A 22,091-nucleotide genomic window follows, 5' to 3' on the forward strand; every position below is an offset into this window, starting at 1 on the left:
TTGAGAGATTTTTGCTATAGGGTGCATGCACTCACCAGGACAGAGACAGACAGAGAGATAGAAAGGGAGAAATCACCCCCAGAGGGGATGACCACACCACAGTCCCTTCTCCTCCATTCTCCTCTCGGGATATTGGGCATGCATGCACATGTGCCCAGCGTGAGTTTAAGCCATCAGCTCCGGGACTTGAACCGCATGACTACATGGGAGTCCAGCGACATAGCCATTATGCCAACTGCTGGTCCCCATGAGTCTTTTTATATTGTTTTCATTTCCAGAAGAATGCACTTGCGCATGAATAGCTCAATTCTAAAACTGCCCCTATAGCTTCAGGTGCCATTTCAGGGGCTCTACAGAAACTTCTGATAGTACCAGGGGGAAAAAGAGTAAATTAAAAAAAAAAAAAAAAAAAAAACCAAACTAATATAGCACACACCGTAGTACCATGATACAGTGCTATTATTATTCCTATTTTATAGCTGAGGAGAAGTTGCATGGTTTATCCAAGGTTTCACAGCTAGTAAATGGCAGAACTGGGATTCAAACCCAGACGTAGTGGCCCCTGAGTCTGTGTTTCTTGACCACCAGACTCTCCTGCCCCTATATACTGGATAATAACCCACTGAAGCTTGTTCAAGGTATTCTTTGGTGGAGAATGGTCTGGGTGGAAGTCGTTGCTGTACCTTGTTTCCTGTGCCTGCAGGCTCATTCAGACCCCTCAGGGAGGCACACAGAACCAATGAAGTCACATGCTCACCCTTTCTGTCCCACGTGTCCAGTGTTCTACTAAAGGCCCCACGCACTCTTCTCCTAAGATGCTATGCTTTCTACTATTGTATTATGCCTAACATACTCCTTCTCTCCCTTGCACTTTATTCTCATCCTTCCTTCAGAAATCCCACCCCAATGTCTCCGCAACTGTCCTCATTCTCACAAAGCACTCAGCACACGGCATTGGAGTTCTCTCTCTCTCTCTTTTTGCTGAGATAGAACTTACATTTGTATCTTATGTGCTTAGCCTGGCTCTTTGAAGATGGAATGATAAATGAATGTACAGTCTCCCAGACCTATGCATTCAATTCCTAGGAGAGTCCTTAAATGCCTGCATGCTTTCTCAGTCTCTCTCTCTTTGATAGAGAATGTTTGTGCAGGTAAGATAGAGATAAAAAGAGAAAGATAACTCCTGGCAGGGTCTTGTCAGGTGGTGATCTGCCTTTCCTATCCCTCTAGGTCTTCCGGGTCTTGGGTGCCTACATGTATGCTGTCAGGCTGACCAGGGGATCTGAACCTGCAGTTGGCCATGTGGCTTCCAGCATTGCTACCCAGTTGCTATGGACCACCACTTAGGTGGGCCTCCTTCCTTTTTAAGAAATAAAGGCAGCTTATATTACAGTTGAATAGAAATTTGAACCAGTCTAGAACCACTTCAGATGGGAGGCTCATTATCTCTTGTCACATTTCATTTTATTATTGTGTAAGTGGCAGGTTCATTATTCTATTCCTTATACACTATATGCTCCTTTTTTTCAAAATAATTATTTATTATTATTATTATTATTTTCACATGAGTTTTGCCAGAGAAAGACAGTGAGAGAGAGAGAGAGAGAGAGAGAGAGAGAGAGAGAGAGAGAGAGAGAGAAAGAAAGCCACTAGGTCCAGGACTCAAACTGTGGTTGGCCATGTGGGAGTCCAGCACCTTAATCACCAAGCTACCTGCCAGCCCCTATATGCTCCTTTCATCTTTGGAGGAAAGGCCTTGTAGAAATCAAATGAATACAAGTCCTCTGGCTGTAATAGCTGTGTTCCACTCAACACAAATTTCTTCATGATCTTAGGGAAGTGTTTAATCTATGTGAACAAAACTGCTTAGGCCGCCTGATTTTCATGGTTCCCAAGCAAGACTGTAGAAAGGGTAAAGGGGCACTTAAAATGCAGGAAAAGTGCACTGGTTCCAGATGTTGCAAATGAGGCCAGAAGTTCATTTTCAGACTGTGTGGTCTTAGGCTACAACCTTGTCTTTTCTAGGGTGGAGTTTTAAATAGCATCTTGAAATGGCAATTCTCATAGAAACTGAGCTGTATTACACACCATCAGGGTTCAAAGGAAGGCATGCATAATTCCCCATAGCCGAAGTTGACATGAAATGCTCTTGGCACTCATGTTTATGAGCAGCAGCCTGTATTCAGTGACAAGCTGTACAACCACGTGGTATGTGCATCTTCAAGCCTTATCCTTCCTGCTAACAGGGAGATTCCAAGACCCATCTCTCCAAAGACCTTGGGTCAATGACCAGAGTCTCTTTTTGAGAGGTTTTTCGTATAGGGTACATGCACTCACCAGAAAAACAGAGAGAGACAGAGAGCAAGAAATCATCCCCCACGGGGGCAGGCCATGTAGCCATTCCTTCTCCTACATTCTCCTCTTGGTATCTTGGGCATGCATGCACACATGCTCTGTGTGAGTTTAAGCGACCGGGCCCAGAACTCGAACCATGGTTGACTACATGGGAGTCCAGCGACATAGCCATTATGCCAACTTGGTCCCAGGACCTCACCCTCTTAAAGGTAGTTTTCTGTTAGTCTGTTTTCGTATAGTTGGGTTAACAAATGTTTGTTGAATAAAACAGAACCCTGTCTCAGGGAGGCACATGGCATGGTTCCTTCCAGTGAAGGATGTGCGATCATTTCCTGGTACACAGCTGTCTGAGTAAATGAATACACAGACTTAAAAAAAAAAGCCTTGCATGTGTCATCTCCTGCAAAGTCTGACTTTTAAAATATTGATCTCCATAAACCTTGACCGACTTCACTTCATTCTGCTCCATTCTCTATTCTTTGAGGGATAGACATCTTCTGTGTGTCTTGAGGGCACTTACACTCATTGTTTGAGTGATGGTTTATTTTGCCACATAGATTCAGTCTCAACTAGATTGTATCTTGAGAGTTAGAATCTAGTCTTATCTTTCATCTACAATAGGGGTCAGCTGCTCACTGGTCTTCCGTGTTTGTAAATAAATGCTTTATTGGCACACAGCTACCCTGAGTCATTGACATTCTGTCTGTAGCTGTTTTCTCTTGACAATCAGAGTTGAGTAGCTGCACAGAACCTTTGGCCCACAGTATTTACTATCTGGGCCCTTAAAGAGAAACCTTTCTGACCTCTGCTTGAAAGGCCATTGACTCACATATGTATTTTACATCTGGCAGTTGTTTAACAAATGCTGTTTTTATCTAAGCTTCTGTAAGACTTTAACTTTTTTACAAGTTTATTTCTTTAGAGAGAAAAAGAGACAGAGACAGCCCCAACAGGGTCTTTGTGTGGCAATCTGGCCTCAGCCTCAGCAAGCCTGGATCACAAGCATGCAAGTGCACATCTGGCATGTATAGGGAGGCCTCAGGAAATGAACCTAGGACCTTCCCGTGTGGGCCCAGCATTGCAGAGTATTGCACTACAACTGCATCACTGGTTGGCCCTAACTTTTTTCTTGGGTGAAAAAGAAAATAAGTGGAAGGTGGTGCAGAGGTTGAGAGTGGATTCCCCATGGCTGACACTGTGGTCTTAGTCTCAGACCTGGCGGCTTGAAAAACACTCTGGGAATGTGTGTCTGTATGCCCAAAATTCTGAAAGGAGAATGGAGGAGAAGGGGTTGTGGCATAGCCATCCCTCCTGGGAGGGCAATTTCTCACATTACCTATCTCTCTATCTTTCTCTGTCTCTCTCCAGTGAACAGGCTAAAAAAAAAAAAGGAAAACTTCTGTTCTTATGATTGAGCTCAAGCCCTAACTTTTGAAATTCTGATATAGAAGCTACAGTACCAATAATTTAAAAGATTGGAACAATATATTTTTTAAAATCTTCCAAAAGGGGAGGTTTAAATTTGTCTTTAGATAAATTTTATAATACATGTAAACCCAATACATGTAAAACCAATCAGCAAACCAGCACTTTTGTGGAACCTATGAAGATGCTGATAAAGGGAGCGCAAATACTTCCTACTGATGCCCAGGATTTGCTAACATCACTTGCCCAGGAGGTGAATCAGGGCTCATACTCAGTGGCAGGGAGAGGGAGGAGGGGAAAGAGGGAGTTTTCCTGGCTTGGCACAGACGTGGAATGCACGAGCTGCAAACTGGGGCTGCTTCTTGAGGAGCCACGTGTGCTCTTGTTTGAGCAGGCATCTGCAGGAAATCCTGAGCTGAGACATGACAGGAGTGATTAGGAATGAACTTCTCCTTGCTCTGGAGGAGGAAATGTACACAGGACCCAGCATGAACTTGGCCCAGCATGACCTGGACCGACTCCAGTTTCTACAAGCCGCATGGGAAGGCAATGCCCCAGCAGGTACCGTGGTACCCATTCTGCCTGAGTCTCCAGATAGAGCCCACAAGGCATGATCATCCCTTTGTGGCTGTGAGGAGGGGTCTCTGAAGTGGATCACCCACAGCAGACAGTCATCCAGGAAGAGATTGCTTTCAGATCAGGACAGGACAGGACAGGACAGGAGGGCCGGTGTGATAGTGAAGTTTCTTCCTTAGAACTTGGCATCAGGTGCTGGGGGATCTGGGGTGCAGCAAAGCTTGAAACCTCTTTGAGTAGAAGCTAAATTGGCTCCAGTTTTTTGGAGTTCCCACCTGTCTCTATAGGGAACAGCTGGATGTCACCATTAATGTCATCTGATTGTGGTTTCTCCCAAAACTTTACCAAAGCCTTGTCCCAAATGGTAGTCTGGGCTCATGAATTAGGCTCTTGTTCCTGTTTTAGGATGGAAGAGCAGAGGGGCAGCTCCTCAGGATCAGAGGGGTGGTGGCAGCCACAGCAGACACCAAGGCATGCAACTGTGCCCAGTGCAGCACTTCTGGCCCATGCGATGTGGCAAAGAGCCTGCAGAGCTGGCACCTCTTCCTGAGCACAGCTAAGAGCATCCATGAAGGGTGCTCAGGGGAACACTGCGACCGTGACTGGCAGTACCATTCTGTTCCTGTGCTGGTTGTACAAGGCTCCAGTCACTATAATATGAATATTAAAGAATATGTGACCTTGGAAACAGCAGATGACGTAATGGTTCATTGCTGGACTCCCACATGGCTGGCTGCAGTTCGAGTATGGTACCTGGCAGCTTGAAACTCACACTGGATGCGTTTGCGTGCATGCCCAGAATCCCAAAAGTGAATGGAGGAGAAGGGATTGCAGCATGGCCATCCCCTCTGGTGGGTGATTTCTCACTTTTTGTCTGTCTCTCTGGTGAGAGCACATGCCCTATAGAAAAAATCTCTAAGAAAGAAAAGAAAAAAGAGTATGTGACCTGAATTTAAACTCACAGGGTGGTGAGACCTGGACCAGGATTTTTCCAGAGCCACAATTCTCCAGCATGGTCATAAGCCATTCCCCCTGCTTTTTCTCTGGTTGTTTGATACAAGTACTGCTAGCAAACCGAAATACTAACAGGCCCCAGGTGTGGATATTCCTCAGTCTGGAAGAAGCCAGGGGATGGAAATTATAGGGAGGAGTCTTAGTGTTCATAATATCTGCCTCTGAAAATGCCTTGGGACTATTTGCCTTCCCTTTTTTTTCTGTTTTAAAGCAAACTTGAGATGTATGCTATTTCATCCCTACATAACTCTATATGCATTTAAAAAAAAATAAGAACGCCTTACCTAACCATATGCTATTATCACCTCTAACAAAATTATCAATAATTTATTTTATTTAAAAAATTTTATTGCCAGGAGACATGTGTGCTTACCAGAGAGAGAGAAAGAGAGAGGAGAGAGGAAGGAGAAAGCACCCTCCAGTGAGGAATGGTCACTCTGCAATCCCTTCTTCTATTTCTCCAACCTGTTGGGATTTGGAGCACGCACACACATGCGCCCAGTGCATTTTCAGAAACCTGGGGTGGAGAACTGAACTGAAGTGAGCCGTGTGGGATTCTGCTCCCTTACCCACTCGGCTGTGGGGCTAGCCCAAGATGAGTAATAGATTTTGGTACCTTCTTTTCGTTTTCTTTTTTTTTTTTAAAGAATTATTTTATTCAACTTTATTATTTATTTATTTATTTATTTATTTTTTGGAGAGGTTTTTGCTATAGGGTGCGTGCGCTCGCCAGACAGACAGAGACAGAGAGCTAGAAAGCGAGAAATCACTCCCCAGGGGGGATGGTCATGCCGCAATCCTTTCTCCTCCATTCTCCTCTCGGGATCTTGGGCACGCACGCACATGCACCCGGCATGAGTTTAAGCCACCGGGTCTGGGATGCAAACCGCGGTCAACTACGTGGGAGTCCAGCGACATAGCCATTACGCTAACTGCTGGTCCCTTATTCAACTTTATTTTTAATTCGACGAGAGAGGGACAGAGAGAGAGAAAAAGTGAGAAAGCGAGCCACCAGGTCCGAGACTCAAATCACGGTTTGTCGTGGAAATCCAGCGCCCTCAACCACCAGGTCACCTGCCAGCCCCAGGTTTTGATACCTTCTGATAGCCAGTTTACAATCAAACTTCCCTTATTAACATGACTTCTTAACTACATCTTCATGCAAAGAGGGATTATTCCCAATAAGAAACCTAATAGCTATAAGATAAGCATTTTCATGTCACCAGTGGCTTTAGGGCAGTTTTTGTTTGTTTGTTTGTTTTCCCTACCTGTTAATTTGACAAGAGAGTTTCCTTTATGCAGGAGCATGGATTAGTCTTGGGTCTCAGTGTTAGTGTTAGCCGTATTTCTGCTTCTACTTTACGTATCCTTAGGGTACTCTTCAACCCTCCCCAGCTTCACACAAGCATCCTCCGTGGGTCTAATAAATGTAAGTCAAGCTGCTGACCCGCTGGATTTATGAAGGCTTCTGTAGTGTGAAAACTGCCCCTGCTGAGTATGTATTTCCCTTACCACTGTCTGGGTGGGGAGGCTGAGGACTACCACAGGGTTTGGAGGGAGGACCTGCAAACCAGGGCAAAGCAGGGGGCAGGACCAGGAACAGAGATGAGGGAGGGGAGCAGGGAACTGACCAGAGGCCACGTCTGAGGACAGAGCAGAGTCCATTCCACTTTTGTCTTCCTTCAAAAAAATACAATACAGGGACCAGAAGTTGGTGTAATGGCTATGTTGCTGGATTCCCATGTAGTCGACCGCGGTTCAAGTCCTGGACCCAGTGGCTTAAACTCACGTTGGGCGCGTGTGCGTGCGTGCCCAAGATCCCAAGAAGAGAATGGAGGAGACGGGATTGCGGGCGTGGCCATCCCCCTGGGAGGTGATTTCTCGCTTTCTGTCTCTCTGTCTCTCTATGTCTCTGGTGAGTGCATGCACCCTATAGCAAAAACCTCTCAAAAAAATACAATACAAAAGAAACAACATATAACAATTGTTCTCCTTGAAAATATAAGGAAAGTCCAAGAAAGCATATTTTCTTATTGTCTAGATCAAATCACTGTCAACTTCCTGGTTTTGATCCCAGTTTTAAAATGCATGTACATGTTAATAAAATTGGTTTGTATACAACATCCTGTTGTGTAATTCATTCTGTCCTCCCACTTTATGCTGTATTAGAAATATTTCATCATGTAATTAAATATATTTTCAAAACAAGGTTTCTAACTGGTGGCATAGTGATAGTAACACACTTATGGGTATAGCATATGTTTAGATTACTTATAATTTTTCAACATTATAATAAAATGCTACCATGAGCATTCTTGGACCTAAATCTCTCAGATTTTTAATTTTTATGATAAATTCTGAGAAATAAAATTACTAGGTGTATGGGGCCAGCAGGTGGCGTGGTGGCTTGGGTGCTGGACTTCCACATGGCCAACCATGGTTTGAATTTTGGACCTGGAAGCTCTCTGTCTCTCTCTGGTGAGCACGTGTCCTATAGCAAATTAAAAATAAATAAAAACTGGTAAATGAAATTAAATAATTCTTTAAAAAATAATTTCTAGGTGGAAAAAAATCAGAACATGCTACAAACTGTCCTGCAGAAAGTTTGTTCCAATTATACAGTATTTAAAAATATATGAATGAATCACTTTTCCCACTACTTTGCCAATACCAGTATTGTCCCTGTTCCTCTTTAATCTGATAACTTAAAACACGAATATGGTATCATTGTCCCCATCCTCCATTGTTTATGACCTGAGTTTCTGACCATTTCATTGCTCCATAGCAAAAGAGCAAGTAGTGGTTTTGCTCTCTCTTCTAGTTCCTGACAAGTTGCTGGTAGTTTGATGAAGGACAACAATAGGAACTACGAGGGCTGTGTTCTAGCTTTGAAAAGCAGCTGGGCTATGCCAATGGAATGCTGATTGCTGTAAATTATTTCCCTAGATTACTTGCAAGGCTGAGCTAGCACACAAAACATCCAGACTGCGAACATCTTGCTAGTTACTGACTGCCAAGAGTGGCCCATATTTCCAAACATGCAATACTTGTATCATGTATGTACTTGAACCTTTTTCCTAAAACCTAGTTTACTACACATTTCAATTTGCTGTCTAATTTGGATCAACCTTCTATACTTTCTCCGATAAACACAAAAATTTAATAATATCACTCACCAGGTGGCTTATAAACATTATGAAGTTGCATGCAAAATAATATATATGTGCACAGTTGTAAATATTTTTCTTGAGAGAGCCCGAAACTTTTACCTTTCTCATAAAGGCACTCAAGAAGAGATTAAGAATCTTTGATATAGAGGAAATTCTAAGGGGTTATACCTACAATGCCTACAGAGGACCTCCCTGTAGAGTGAAGGAAGTGAAACAGTGGACAAGGTATTCGGCAATAGGGTGTGGTGGTGACTGTGACATCCTCAAATGCTACAACTGAATGGAGTAGCTGTCTCTGAGTTCTAGACCACTCTGAGTTCTAGATGTAATGGGAACATAAGCCTAGTATTTCCAGATTTTTTTAAAGAGAAATCTCCATGTTACATGTAATCTTCCAAGTTTCAAATACTAACTACAACTTAAACATTATATGAGATAAACAACTGGCCTGCCGCCTTGACCCTCAGGCTGGCACACTTAAAGGAAACCAGTTATTTTAAAACATAATTAAACACATAAATAAAATAATTGAATGTTCTCTTTTTATTTCTAATAAGCAAACATCAAAATCATTTAAGAACAAAACTCCCAAAGATCTCTAGTCTGATGGGAGTCTGGCGCTTAGTAAGTTCAATGACCAATGCAACAGTTCTTCAAGCAGTGAGGTTGCTGAATGCAGTAGATCCTGATGCCCAATTTTTCTTCCTCCTGGCCAATGTCTAGGACTGGACCAAGCTCAGTCTCTGACCTGTTCAGTATCAGTAGAGAAAAATGTTCTAGAAGAGGGTATGAAAAGACTCCTAATTGCATAGGTTACACAAAACCTTGATTTTGAAGCTGACAACATTAGTGATGTCATGTCATACTTTACCAATGATCAGAATTAAGATAAGTATAAGAATCTATGGAAGGCACAGAGAAGCTTACCATCCCCTGACAAATGGTATTTTGTAAACCAAATTAAATCTGCATAAGGGAGCTTATGCTTTAAAGGAATCATTAAAATATAGTGATCAATAAGGAGAAAGTCATTTCCAAATTCTTCTGTGTCACAAGATCAGATTAAAAAAGTACTAGCTTCTTAAAATTGGTGTGAACCTGTCATTAAGCCTTTCCCACAGCACTTGACTGAAGACCCCATGGCACACCTCCGGGGCAGGTACCTAGCAAGTTCTGAGTTCGATGGAGGAATGGAAGTGGGTGAAGAGCAGGGAGCAGAGGAATCTGAAGGCAGCTAGGTTTAGGGGTGGGAGAGCTGCAGCTGAGAGACAAATGAGTGAACTACTGGCCAGCTGCAGCATCACGTGCTAGTAGACACTGCTACTCAGAGGCTGAGGCCCCCTGGGAGGTCTGGTTGATTCCTGGGCCAGCCTAAGTAAGTCAGGTACAGTGGTGGATGCCTGTGGTCCTAAATACTTGGGAGTCTGAGGCAAGAGGATTGCAATACAGTGAGACCCTGCCAAAAAACTCTCATAAGAAAAAGGGAAGGGACCAGCAGATGGCATAATAGTTATATCACTGACCTCTCACATAGTTGACTGTAGTTCAAGTCCCAGACCCGGTGGCTTAAAACTCATGCCAAGTAGATGTGCATGCATGCCCCGACTCCCAAGAGGAGAAAGGAGAAGAAGGGATTGCAGCATGGCAATAATCCCTGGGGGGTGATTTCTTGCTTTCTGTCTCTCTGTCAAGTTGATCCAGCGCTGGGTGAATCTAGGGTGGATTGCAGCCTCAAGATCCTACTGTGAGCACTATCTGTCTCTGTCTCTGACTCCGTCTCCCACACTCATGGAAGAAGTAAATAAACTTTTCAAAAAGTATGAGCTGGGGCCAGCAGGTAAAGTGGTGGTTAGGATGCTGGACTCCCACATGGCTAACTGTGGTTCAGATCTTGGACCCAGTGGCTTGAAACTCTTGTAGAGCACATGTGTATGCATGCCTAAAATCCCAGGAGGAGAAGGGATTGTGTCATGGCCATCCCCCTGGGGGGTGGTGGTGGTGGTGATGATTTCTCACTTCCCCTCTCACTGTCTCTTTCAAGCGGAGCACATGTGCCCTCTGGCAAAAATATTAAAAAAAAAGGACAAAACTGTGAACTACTGGAAACATGCTTAAAATCGACAACCACATCTTTCCTGAGGACATTAGCTGACATTTCAGTGACCAAATATGCCCAGCTTTTACTTTCTGTGCTTTAGCAGAGTTTTATTTATATTTGAAAATAGCATCTTCAGGGACCAGCAGTTAGTGTAATGGCTAAGGCACTGGACTCCCATGTAGTCGACCGGGGTTTGAGTCCTGGACCCGGTGGCTTAAACTCATGCCAGGTATGTGTGCGTTCGTGCCCAAGAACCCAAGAGGAGAATGGAGGAGAAGGGAGTGTGGCGTGGCCATCCCCCCTGGGGAGTGATTTCTTGCTTTCTCTCTCTCTCTCTCTCTGTCTTTCCAGTGAGCGCATGTGCCTTGTAGCAAAAACCTCTCAAAAAAGGGGCACCTTCTTCCCAAAACTTCACATTGCTGGCAAGGAAGATGTGAGCTGTAGTAGACAGTGCTCTAGGCGTGGCACATGACAAAGAATGCTGCTCAGTGGATAATAATAATAATAATAGTGATTCCACCCATGCAAACACTTTCCAAGTGTGTGTGTGTGTGTGTGTGTGCGTGTGTGTGTGTGTATGCAAGGCAACTACTGCATTACAATTTTTTTCCATAGTGAGGAAAGAACAACTCAGGTGAAGGCTTCTTAAGTAATCATAGATAAGTTTTCTTAAGGTACCTGTTATCATGCTGGATATAATTAATGGCAAAATGACGAGTTTCAGCATCCTCATCAGAATTTCTCCTGGAAAAGCAAAGTAGAATTTCTCCAGAGTTGAGAGCTTGCTGTATTCTCGAACCAAGACTCCTACAGTAATGCCTAAGAAAAACAAGAGTGGAAAGAAAAAAAGAGGAACATTGTTGAATATGTATTTTGATGAAAAATTCCCAAAGTAAAAAATGCAAATCTTAGTGGCAAGAAAACCAGTTTTGATCATCTCTCATGAGTCTCAAAAATAGTTACATTTTGAAAGGTGCAGAGTAGAAGGTATACATTATTCAGTAAATCTATAAAAAATATTCTTCACATGAAAACCGGTTTTTATTTCTACCCTGTCAGTTATATTTATTATAATGATAAACATCAAAGAACACTATGAGAAAGAAAAAAAAGATCATCATCTTGTTAACTCAATATAACTGTTTTGTTTTCACATATCACCTTTAGTCTACCTGTGGAGAGATTTTACATATTTTATAGTTTAATATCAATTTGTAAATATCAGTTAATAGCAATTTTCTCTAAGATTTTCAAAATAAGTGTTCATTTTATGATAAATTTTATTATAAATACTCCTTGTTATGAACTTTTATCATTTTAATAGTAATGTAATATTATGTCGAGTTGATATATTTATTGTATTATCAAACAACTGTATTCTTTAATGCTTTTCACTTTTCTATTATTGCTAGTAATGATGTATTCAAGATTATATGATCAAGAGGTTTTTTTTTTTAAAAAGAAATGATCCCGGGTACTTGGCATATTAAAGCTTTTATGTATGTAAACGTAGGGATACATTCGCTATTAAGAAATGTTACACATTTATTCTTTGAGATCGTTCCTTAAGAATCTCTATCTAAAATCCTTCATTTGTATAGATAACACAATTTAATAATGACTTTTTTTTTTTTTTAAGAGAGATTTTCGCTATATAGGGCATGTGTGTTTACCAGAGAAACAGAGAGGCAGAAAGTGAGAAATGTCCCCCGCAGTGCAGAGGCCATGCTACGATCCCTTCTCCTCTGTTCTCCTGTCGGGATTTTGGGCATGCACACACATGAACCCAGCATAAGTTTAAGTTGCCCGGTCTGGGACTGGAACTGTGGTCAACTATCCAGGAGTCCAGTGACGTAACCATTATACCATCTAAAAACTAAAAATCACAAAAGTTTAATATTTTTTCTTTATCTTGTTCCAAATAGTTCTAATAACATCTAACTGCTCCACCCTCTTCTTCTGCCTCCCAATATATATTTTCTTTTTAAAAATTGAGAAATAAATGAATTGGGATGACTCTGATATCTTTTTCTCTTCATCAGCCTCCAATGGGTGACATGCTAATTGAAAGCACGATGACTAAATGGCAAGAAAATGCCAATAAGAGTCAAGGAAGGTATCACTGGATATGTGAATTCACAAACTTAAATTCAGAATTGCTTGAACACTGTAAAAACTCAAGGACAGTAAAAAAGGACAAGGAAAATAATCAGTACTATAACTTTCATCTGAGTTCAGGAATCTTTCCCATGTCTGTTAGTGGACCAAATAGATTAACCTCACAAGATGCATTCTGTGTTATCTTAATTTTATTTCCCTACAAATACCTTTGCTTTGATTTCTTTGTTTTGTGCATCAACTAATAAATGCATTTCTGGTCATTTAGTAGTATATGCACACTACTAAATTGTGAATGCACAATTTATAATCATCCTTAGAACAAACATATACACATAAACATTTCCCATATTTTAGCTAAGCCAAAACTACCCATTCTATTTGGTTTATTTTTAAATTTATTATTATTATTATTATTTGTCATAGGGCACATGCACTTGTCAGAGGGAGAGACAGAGAGAGAGGGAAAGTGAGAAATCACCCCCCAGGGGGATGGCTACACCACAATCCCTTCCCCTCCATTCTCTTCCTGGGATTTTGGGCACACACACATACATACCCAGCATAATTTTCAAGCTACTGGACCCAGGACTTGAACCACAGTAAGCCATGTGGAAATTCATTGCCTTACCCACCATGCCACTTGCTGGCCCCTTGGTTCATGTTTTAAAACCTCATTTCAGTGACTCCGACATGGTTAATTATAGCAAGAATTAAAAATATTTTAAGTTAATTAAAAAAACCTAACACTGGGACCAGCAGTTAGCGTAATGGCTATGTCGCTGGACTCCCACAGAGTCGACTGTGGTTTGAGTCCCGGAACCAGCGGCTTAAACTCACACTGGGCATGTGTGCGTGCGTGTCCAAGATCCTGAGAGGAGAATGGAGGAGAAGGGATTGTGGTGTGGCCATCCCTCTGGGGGGTGATTTCTCGCTTTTTGTCTCTCTATCTCTCTCTGTCTTTCTGGTCAGTGCACATGCCCTACTATAGCAAAAAAACCTCTCCATAAAAGAAAAAAAAAGCCTAACACTCATTTTCTGCTTTATCAATTGCCTATATTCAGCTCTTCTATATAAAATACCTATATTATGCCATAAAGATACTCTGTAATGTTCAGGGCTTTGAAAAACAAACAAATATATTCTCTCTTGCACTATTTAAGTTGATCTTAGTACATTTTGGGGGCATGTCAAAGAAAGCTGAGCAAGTAACAATAAAGATGTGCCTATGCCAAAAACCAACCAACAAAGCACTTTGTTGAATAATGAAAGAACCCCCATGCCCCAATCTTAGGGTTTCTATTACTAATGACTAACTGTGCCTCTAGTCATCTCCACCCCAAATGAATGCAGGGCAGTTAGAAAGAAATGTACTTGCTCTTTTTTAGCCTTTATCCAGATATGGGTTTTTATGGGAGAAATGAAAGAGTTTCCTTGAAGAGTAGTTTGAAAGTAATCAAAGGTGGCATGCATAATTAATAGGTTACTGTATTTGGCAGTTAAATCTTGTGATCAAGCTTGTTCTTAAAGTTGAAAACCATGAATTGGACTCTAATACTTATTTTTTATTTTACTGGAAATAAAATAGAAATTTCAATCTAATGCTAAAAAGAGGTTGAAGGATTTAAGAAGGTCACCCTCAAGTATAAAAAGTGGCTGGGGGAAGACTTCACCCCAAAAATTACAGCATGAAAATGGGTGTGCTTCGTCTTGGTCTCCAGCAAATGGAAATAAGCAGATTCAGGACAAGGAAAATCACTGGAAGATTCTCCACATCCCAAGATGAGGTCAGGATCTCACAGGGTATAGCCCTTCCTTACCCATTAACAGAGTCAGAACCTTGGACCAGATTATGAAGCACAGAGAGTTCCCTAAAGCCAAAGGCTGCTGGGAATAACTCCCTGGCTAGAGGTGTCAGGACATGCCCATCTGCAACACTACTTCTAGAACTAGGGAAGAGGAATATCAACAACTTCCCTGGCAGCTCTACAGAAGTCTTTAGGAGGGCCAAAAAGGAAGGTAAAGTAGTTAGCTGGACCCCTGCTGTCCCAGAAATGGACCTAGGACACTATCCTTGAGCTTTCTTCCCCCACACAGGCAAGCAGACCCCAAGAAAATAAAGAAGTAGCTTGGGAAGAACATGGTGCTGGGAAGAGCAAGCTGAAGTTCTGTTTCTACCCCTGCTATGTCTTGAGTGTGTTCACTGCCCCAAATTTCTGTGCTAAAATCTAGCAAGCTATTGTAGCACTGTTGAAAGAGTGGAGATGTAATCAGATGATACTGTCGAGAGGTGTGTCTTTTGGGAGGTAATTGGGATTAGAGAAGGTCACTGAGGTGGAGTCCTCATGATTGACTCTGGTAGGTTTCTTTTTTTTTTTTTTTAAGAGAGATTTTTGTAATAGGGCACTGCGCGCTCATTGGAGACCAGAGAGGGACAGAAAGCAGGAAATCATCCCCTAGGGACATGGCCATACCATAATCCTTACTCCTCTATTCTCCTTTCGGGATTTTGGGGTTGCATGCAGTGACGTTTACATTGAGTCATAGATCCTTTTCTTATTTATTTATTTTATTTTATTTTATTATTTTATTTTTATTTTTTGGAGAGGTTTTTGCTATAGGGCGCATGCGCTCGCCAGACAGACAGAAAGAGACATAGAGACAGAAAGCGAGATATGACCCCCCAGAGGGGATGGTCACGCCGCAATCCCTTCTCCTCCATTCTCCTCTCGGGATCTTGGGCACGCATGCACACGTGCCCGGCGTGAGTTCTAAGCTACCGGGTCCGGGACACGAACTGCGGTCGACTACGTGGGAGTCCAGCGACATAGCCATTATGCTAACTGCTGGTTCCCAGCCATAGATCCTTTTTTGTCTACTATCTACAGTTAAAAATTCAGTCTGACTCAGGAAGAAAGTTGATTTTAGTGAGGATCTGGTGAGTTTCTTTGGGGTAGATGTTTGGGCCCATAGAAGAAATAGCTTCTCTCTGGCCTATTAGTGTGCTAAAGCTGCATCTCTGTGCACATAAGAGTGATTCCCAGCATTGATGGATCTTGAAGAAGTTCCTGAATCAAAGGTTATATTTTATTCTATATCATTATCATATGGAGTACACTTAGCTGTACTTTCAATGCTTTAAGAAGTTTGTGGCCTAGAGTGGATGGTTTTAGCCATTCAATTATCCAGATTCTTGACTATCCACGTAATTCTACTGTCCGCTATGTTGGACATCAGAGTATGGCATATTATGGAATTTGAGAATGAAGGAATTGGGCTTCTTCTTTGTCATCCCTATAATTTTCTTTTCTCCCTCCTCAAACTTCCTTTAATCTGCCAACCCAAATAAAAATAAGAGGAAAATAAAGAAGGATTAGGTCATTCACTTCCCATGATGTGTGGCACATTTTAAAGAAAATATCGAATATTTAAATTACTCTTTTGACCTATTTGGTATAAATAAGAAAATACATGCACAATATTGTTTTATTGTCCAACTTTATCATCTGGTAGCACACAAAGTCTTTACCTTACAAATGATTCAGTACTCTAAAAGGAGCTAGACCCATAGATCATGAGCAAAATGATTCTTATTATGAAGTAACCAAGTAAATATCCCTTTTAAAGATGAGAGCTGAATTTTTTTTGTTTTGGAGAGGTTTTTGCTATAGGGCGCGTGCGCTCACCGGAAAGACAGAGAGACAGAAAGCGAGAAATCACCCCCCAGGGGGGATGGCCACGCCACAATCCCTTCTCCATTCTCCTCTCAGGATCTTGGGCACGCACGCACACACACCCGATGTGAGTTTAAGCCACTGAGTCCGGGACTTGAACAGTGGTTGACTACATGGGAGTTCGGCGACATAGCCATTATGCTAACTGCTGGTCCCAAGATGAGAGCTGAATTTTAACTGAGGGCAGAGATTATCTAATTCACCCTTCATCCTTTCCTAGAAAAGTCATGATGCATTTTTGCATTAAAAAAAATAGAAAGACTTGTTCTTACTTTTCTGATGACCCAATATTTATCTACACATTCATTTGTTCACTCATATGTACATTTATTATTCTACTCACTAATAAGTACCCATTGACATTTACCTAGCACCTACACAAACAGGCATTGTGGCACACTGTGCAGCTACAAAAACAGCTCGATGTATGGTCCCTGCCTTCAGGAAGGCACCTTTAAGAGGAAGATGGACAAACGAGTTAAACCTAATGGTAAACTGTTAGGATGGAGGTAAACACAGTCTCTTACAAAAGGTAGAGAGGGTCTGTCAGGAAAAGGAGGAGTAAGAGCTGGTAAGGCCAAAAGATTGACTCAGTAATAAATAATCTCCCAGCAAAGAAAAGTCCAGGTCCTGATGGGTTCACTTCTGAATTCTACAAAACTTTTAAAGAAGAGGTAACCCCATTCGCCTCAATTTCTAAAGATCTAAAAGGAAGGAATCCTCCCAAATCTTCCCAAATTTTATGAAGCCTCCATCATCCTCATTCCCAAAATAGATAAAGACATGACAAAAAACGAAAACTACAGATCAATATCTCTGATGAATATAGATGCAAAAATTCTCAACTAGATACTTGCAAATCATCTCCAACAACATATACAAAAGATTATGCATCATGACCAGGTAGGCTCTATTCCAGGGATGCAAGAGTGGTTCAACATATGCAAAAACAATAGAAGTAATACACCATATTAACAGAAAGAAAGATAAAAACTATATGATTATCTCAATTGATAAAGAAAAAGCATTCAGCAAAATAGAAAATCTCTCCATGATTAAGACTCAGCAAAATCAGCATAGAAGGGTCAATTCTCAACACAGTAAAAGCCATATATGAAAAACCTATACCTAACATTATATTGAATGGGGAAAAACTAAAAGCTTTTCCACTAAAAACTGGTACTAGACAAGGCTGTCCACTTTCTCCACTTCTTGTCAATATATTACTGAAAGTCTTAGCCAATACAATCAGGAAAGAGAATAAAATAAAAGGCATTCAAATAGGGGAAGAAGAGTTAAAAATATATTTGTTTGCAGATGACATGATGAATATATAAAAGACCCAAAGGGATCTATGAAAAAACTTCTCAAAGTAATAAATGAATACAGTGAAGTGGCAGGATACAAAATCAACATCCAAAAATCTATGGCATTTCTATATATGAACACCAAGCTGACCTAGGTAGAAAGTAATCCCTTTTACCATAGTCACAAAATGTATAAGCTATCAAGGGACAAACCTAACCAAGGTAGTCAAAGATCTTTACAAGGAAAGCTATAAAAATCTTTTAAAAAATATTGAAAGTGACACACAAAAAAATGGAAGGACATCCCCTCTTCCTGGGTTGGAAGAATGAATATAATCCAAAATGGCAATTCTACCCAAATTAATCTACATACTTAACACAATTCCAGTCAAATTACCAGAAATATTCTCCACAGATCTAGAAAAGGCAATCAGAATTTGTCTGATTGCTAAAGCAATCCTGTGCAAGAAGAGTGAGTGGAGTGGGCGGCATCTCACTCCTTGACCCAAAATATATTATAAAGCTATGATAATCAAAACAGGATGGTATTGGCACACAAAAGAAGACAGATGGACCAATTAAATGGAATAAAGATCCCAGAAATAAATCTCAAAACAGACAGCCAACTGATTTTGGACAAAGGATACCAGTCAATCCAGTGGGAAAAGGAAAACCTCTTTAGCAAAAGGTGCTGGAAAAACTGGGTCTCCACCTGTAGAAAGATGAAACTGGATTCCCATCTTTCACCATTAACAAAAAGCAACTCAAAATGGATCAAAGATCTAAACCTAAGACATCAAACTATAAAACTATTGGTGGAAAACACTGGGAAAACTCTGGGAGACATTGAAGTAGGCAGAGACTTCTTAAATAAGACCCTCAAAGCATAGGCAATAATCCCCAAAATAGACAAGTGGGATTATATCAGATTAAGAAATTTCTGCACAGCAAAAGACACAGTAATTAGTGTGAATTGACAATCCTTGGAATGGAAGAATATTTTTGTAAACTATGCATTAGATAAGGGACTGGTAACCATAATACACAGGGAACTCAAGCAGCTTACCCATCAAAAAATGTCTAACCCAATTAAAAGATGGGAAAATGAGCTGAACAAAAATCTCTCTAAGGAGGACATATGAACAGCCAAAAAGCACATGAGGAAATGCTCAACATCTGTCATCATAAGGGAGATGCATATTAAAACCACAATGAGATATCACCTAAACCCTGTCAGAATGGTGAAGATTAAAAATTAAAAATATGGTAAGAGTTGGCAGGGTTGTTTTGAAATGGGAACTCCCTGCACTGTTGATGGGAATGTAAATGGGTCCAGCCACTGTGGAAACAATATGGAGGTTCCTGAAAGACCTACAAATAGAACTATCATATGATCTAGCAACTGCACTCCTGGGTATCTACTCAAAGGACAGGAGAATGCTCAGTCAGAAAAGTGATTGCACATGAATGTTTATTGCAGCATTATTCACGATTGCTAAAACATGGAACCAACTCAAAAATCCACAAACAGATGAATAGATGGAAAAAGTGCAGCACATATACTCCAAGGAATACTAATCAGCCATAAAAAACAAGACTCTGGCATTTGATAGAAAGTAGATGAATATGTAAGATTTATTGCTGAGTGAAGCAAGTCAGGCTATGAAAGAGAGACATTGTATGTCTCCATTTAACATATACTGATAGTCCATACTCTAGGGCAAAGACTGAAAGCTTGGAGGACATAAAAGCACTGAAAATAGTTATGGGCACTGGAGACAGTGTGGAAGGAGGGTGGGAGAGGGGAATAGTATATGGAAGGAAATTAGGGAGAAAAAAATGGGGAGGAAAGACATTTGTGGGAAACAGAAATGGTTTATTGCTTGTTGATAATGTATAGGATTCTCAAATGGATTTGTCTAAGGTGTATTTCATATTGAGTAAATGCTCTTTACAAGCTAAATGATGTATATGTGATTTGAGGTATAAAATAATAATAAATAAAAAGTAAAATTTTTTCTTTTCATAAGTCCCTCTTTGTCCCCTTTACTGTTAGACATGGCTGATGGCAAGCTTCCTTGAGGTTTTTCTGAATTACTGGTCACAATTTTTCTCCTCTTCTTTCCAGGGACAAGGCCAATTTTTGTGATTCTAGGTTTTATGCAGAAATTTGATTTTTAGCTCCTTCACAGAAGGGGTAAGATCATATCTTTTCCCTATATAGATATTAAGGCTCCTATTTCCCTTCATTAAGGTCTATAGTTGGATCTAGACCTTAGCTTCAGCTCTTATTTACTCTTCTGGTTTTAAGTTCCCTTTTAATTTTTGGCACATCAGGATTTTCCTTTACTTCTTTTGAGTTTGGGCTTAGTTCCATATTAATTTGAAGCAGAGTGTTAAATTTCTCTGCGTTTGAGATGGTAGGACCCATCCATATTAGCTTAACCACCTACTATCAATAGTTGTAGTATCATCAACTGGTTATTCCTTACACTTTCCAATTTTATCCATTTTAAGATGGATAATGGAGTTAGTAAAGATTAAAACTGAAAATTCCTTAATATATAGGAAAGATCTTGCTATATATAGAACTTGTCACATAAAAACAATCATTAGGGACCAGCAGATGCTGTAATGGTTATGTCACTTGACTCCCACATAGCTGATTCTAGTTTGAGTCCCAAACCAAGTAACTTAAAACTCATGCCAGGTGTGTGTGTGTGTGTGTGTGTGTGTGTGTGCATGCCCAAAATCCTGAGAGGAGAATGGAGGAAAGGGATTGCAGTGTGACCATGCCCCTGGGGGATGATTTCTTGCTTTCTGTCTGTCTTTCTCTGTCTCTCTCTCACACACCCTATAGCAAAAATCTCTCCTAAAAAACAAAAACAGGGACCAGCAGTTAGCATAATGGCTATGTCACTAAACTTCCATGTAGCCAACTGTGGTTCAAGTCTCAGACCCGGTGGCTTAAACTCACGCCGGGCACGTGTGTGTGCGTGCCCAAGATCCCAAGAGGAGAATGGAGGAGAAGGGATTGTGGCATGGCCATCCCCCCTGGGGGGTGATTTCTCGTTTTCTGTCTCTCTGTCTCTCTCTGTCTTTCTGGTGAGCGCATGCGCCCTATAGCAAAAACCTCTCCAACAAACAAACAAACAAACAAATAAACAAACAAACAAAAAAACAATCATTGGGACCAGCTCCATGGCCTGGTGGCTAAGGTGGCTAGATCCCACAATCCCACAAGTCTCAGACCCAGCAGCTTCAAAAACATTCTAAGCATGTGTGCATGTGTGCCCAAAAAAATCCCAAGAGGAGAATGAAGGAGAAGGGATTGCAGTGTGGGTGTGATTCCTCACTTCCTCTCTCTCACTCCAGTGAGACCATGTGCTCTATAGCAAATTTAAAAACAAAACAGAAAAAAACCCAATCACTGCTTTTCCAAATACTCCCGTATAAGATTATGGACTCTATTACCCAACAATTATTTACAGTTTGCCTAATTCTTTTATATTATTATTACTACCATTATTATTATTTAGTTTTGCTATAGGGTGTATGCATTTGCTGGAGAGAGAGAGAGAAAGAGAGATGGAGAAAGGGAAAGTGAGAAATCACCCTGCAGGGTGGAAGACCATACCACAGTCCCTTCTCCCCCATTCTCTTCTTGGGATTTTGGGTATGGACACGTTCATGCCTGCATGTTTTTCAAGCTGCCCAATCTGGGACTCAGACCACACAGTCAGCCATATGGGATCCAGCTGCCTTACCCACCTCATCACCAACTGGCCTTCTATGACTTTTTCACTAGATAAATATTTATTGAGGAACAATAATGTGTTAGGCACTATAGTCTATGCTGCAAATTCACCAGTGAGCCATGAATGTAAAAATGCCTGCACAGTGGAGATAGCTTTAGTGGGAGAAAGACAATAAGAGAGATAAGAAAAATAAAAGTTGGATGATGCTAAGCTCTTGGGAGAGAAAAATCTATAAATATAACTGAAAAGTAGGACAGGAAGTGTCTGGGATGAGGAGTATTGCAATGTTAGTTAAGGTGTCCAGGGAAGCCTTCACTAAGAAGGTGGTATCTGGGTAAAAATGTGCAGAAAGAGAGGAACCAAGCCATGTGGTTCCCAGGAGGAACACCCCAGGGACAGGGAACAGCCAAAGCAGAGGCCCTGTGGGAATAGCCTGGGGTCAATGTGGCTGAGGCAAAGTGGGCCCAGGGCAAGTGGGAGGAGATACATTCAGAGAAGCCATAGGGGCTGGTAGATCACTTAAGCCTCATAACACA

At 41.1% G+C, this 22,091-nt stretch overlaps 1 protein-coding gene across 1 annotated transcript in view; it reads right to left on the reverse strand.

The window, feature by feature from the left end:
* Positions 1 to 22,091, reverse strand: part of SLC1A1 (solute carrier family 1 member 1) — a 122,422-nt gene that overhangs the window by 44,315 nt on the left and 56,016 nt on the right. The window contains exon 9 of the mRNA XM_014589345.1: positions 11,317 to 11,457. Coding sequence (XP_014444831.1) covers positions 11,317 to 11,457 — 141 coding nt within the window. The remainder of the gene's footprint in view (positions 1 to 11,316; positions 11,458 to 22,091) is intronic.

Source organism: Tupaia chinensis, unplaced genomic scaffold (genome assembly GCF_000334495.1).
Source record: "Tupaia chinensis unplaced genomic scaffold, TupChi_1.0 Scaffold000354_1, whole genome shotgun sequence".
NCBI classification, from domain to species: Eukaryota; Metazoa; Chordata; class Mammalia; order Scandentia; family Tupaiidae; genus Tupaia; species Tupaia belangeri.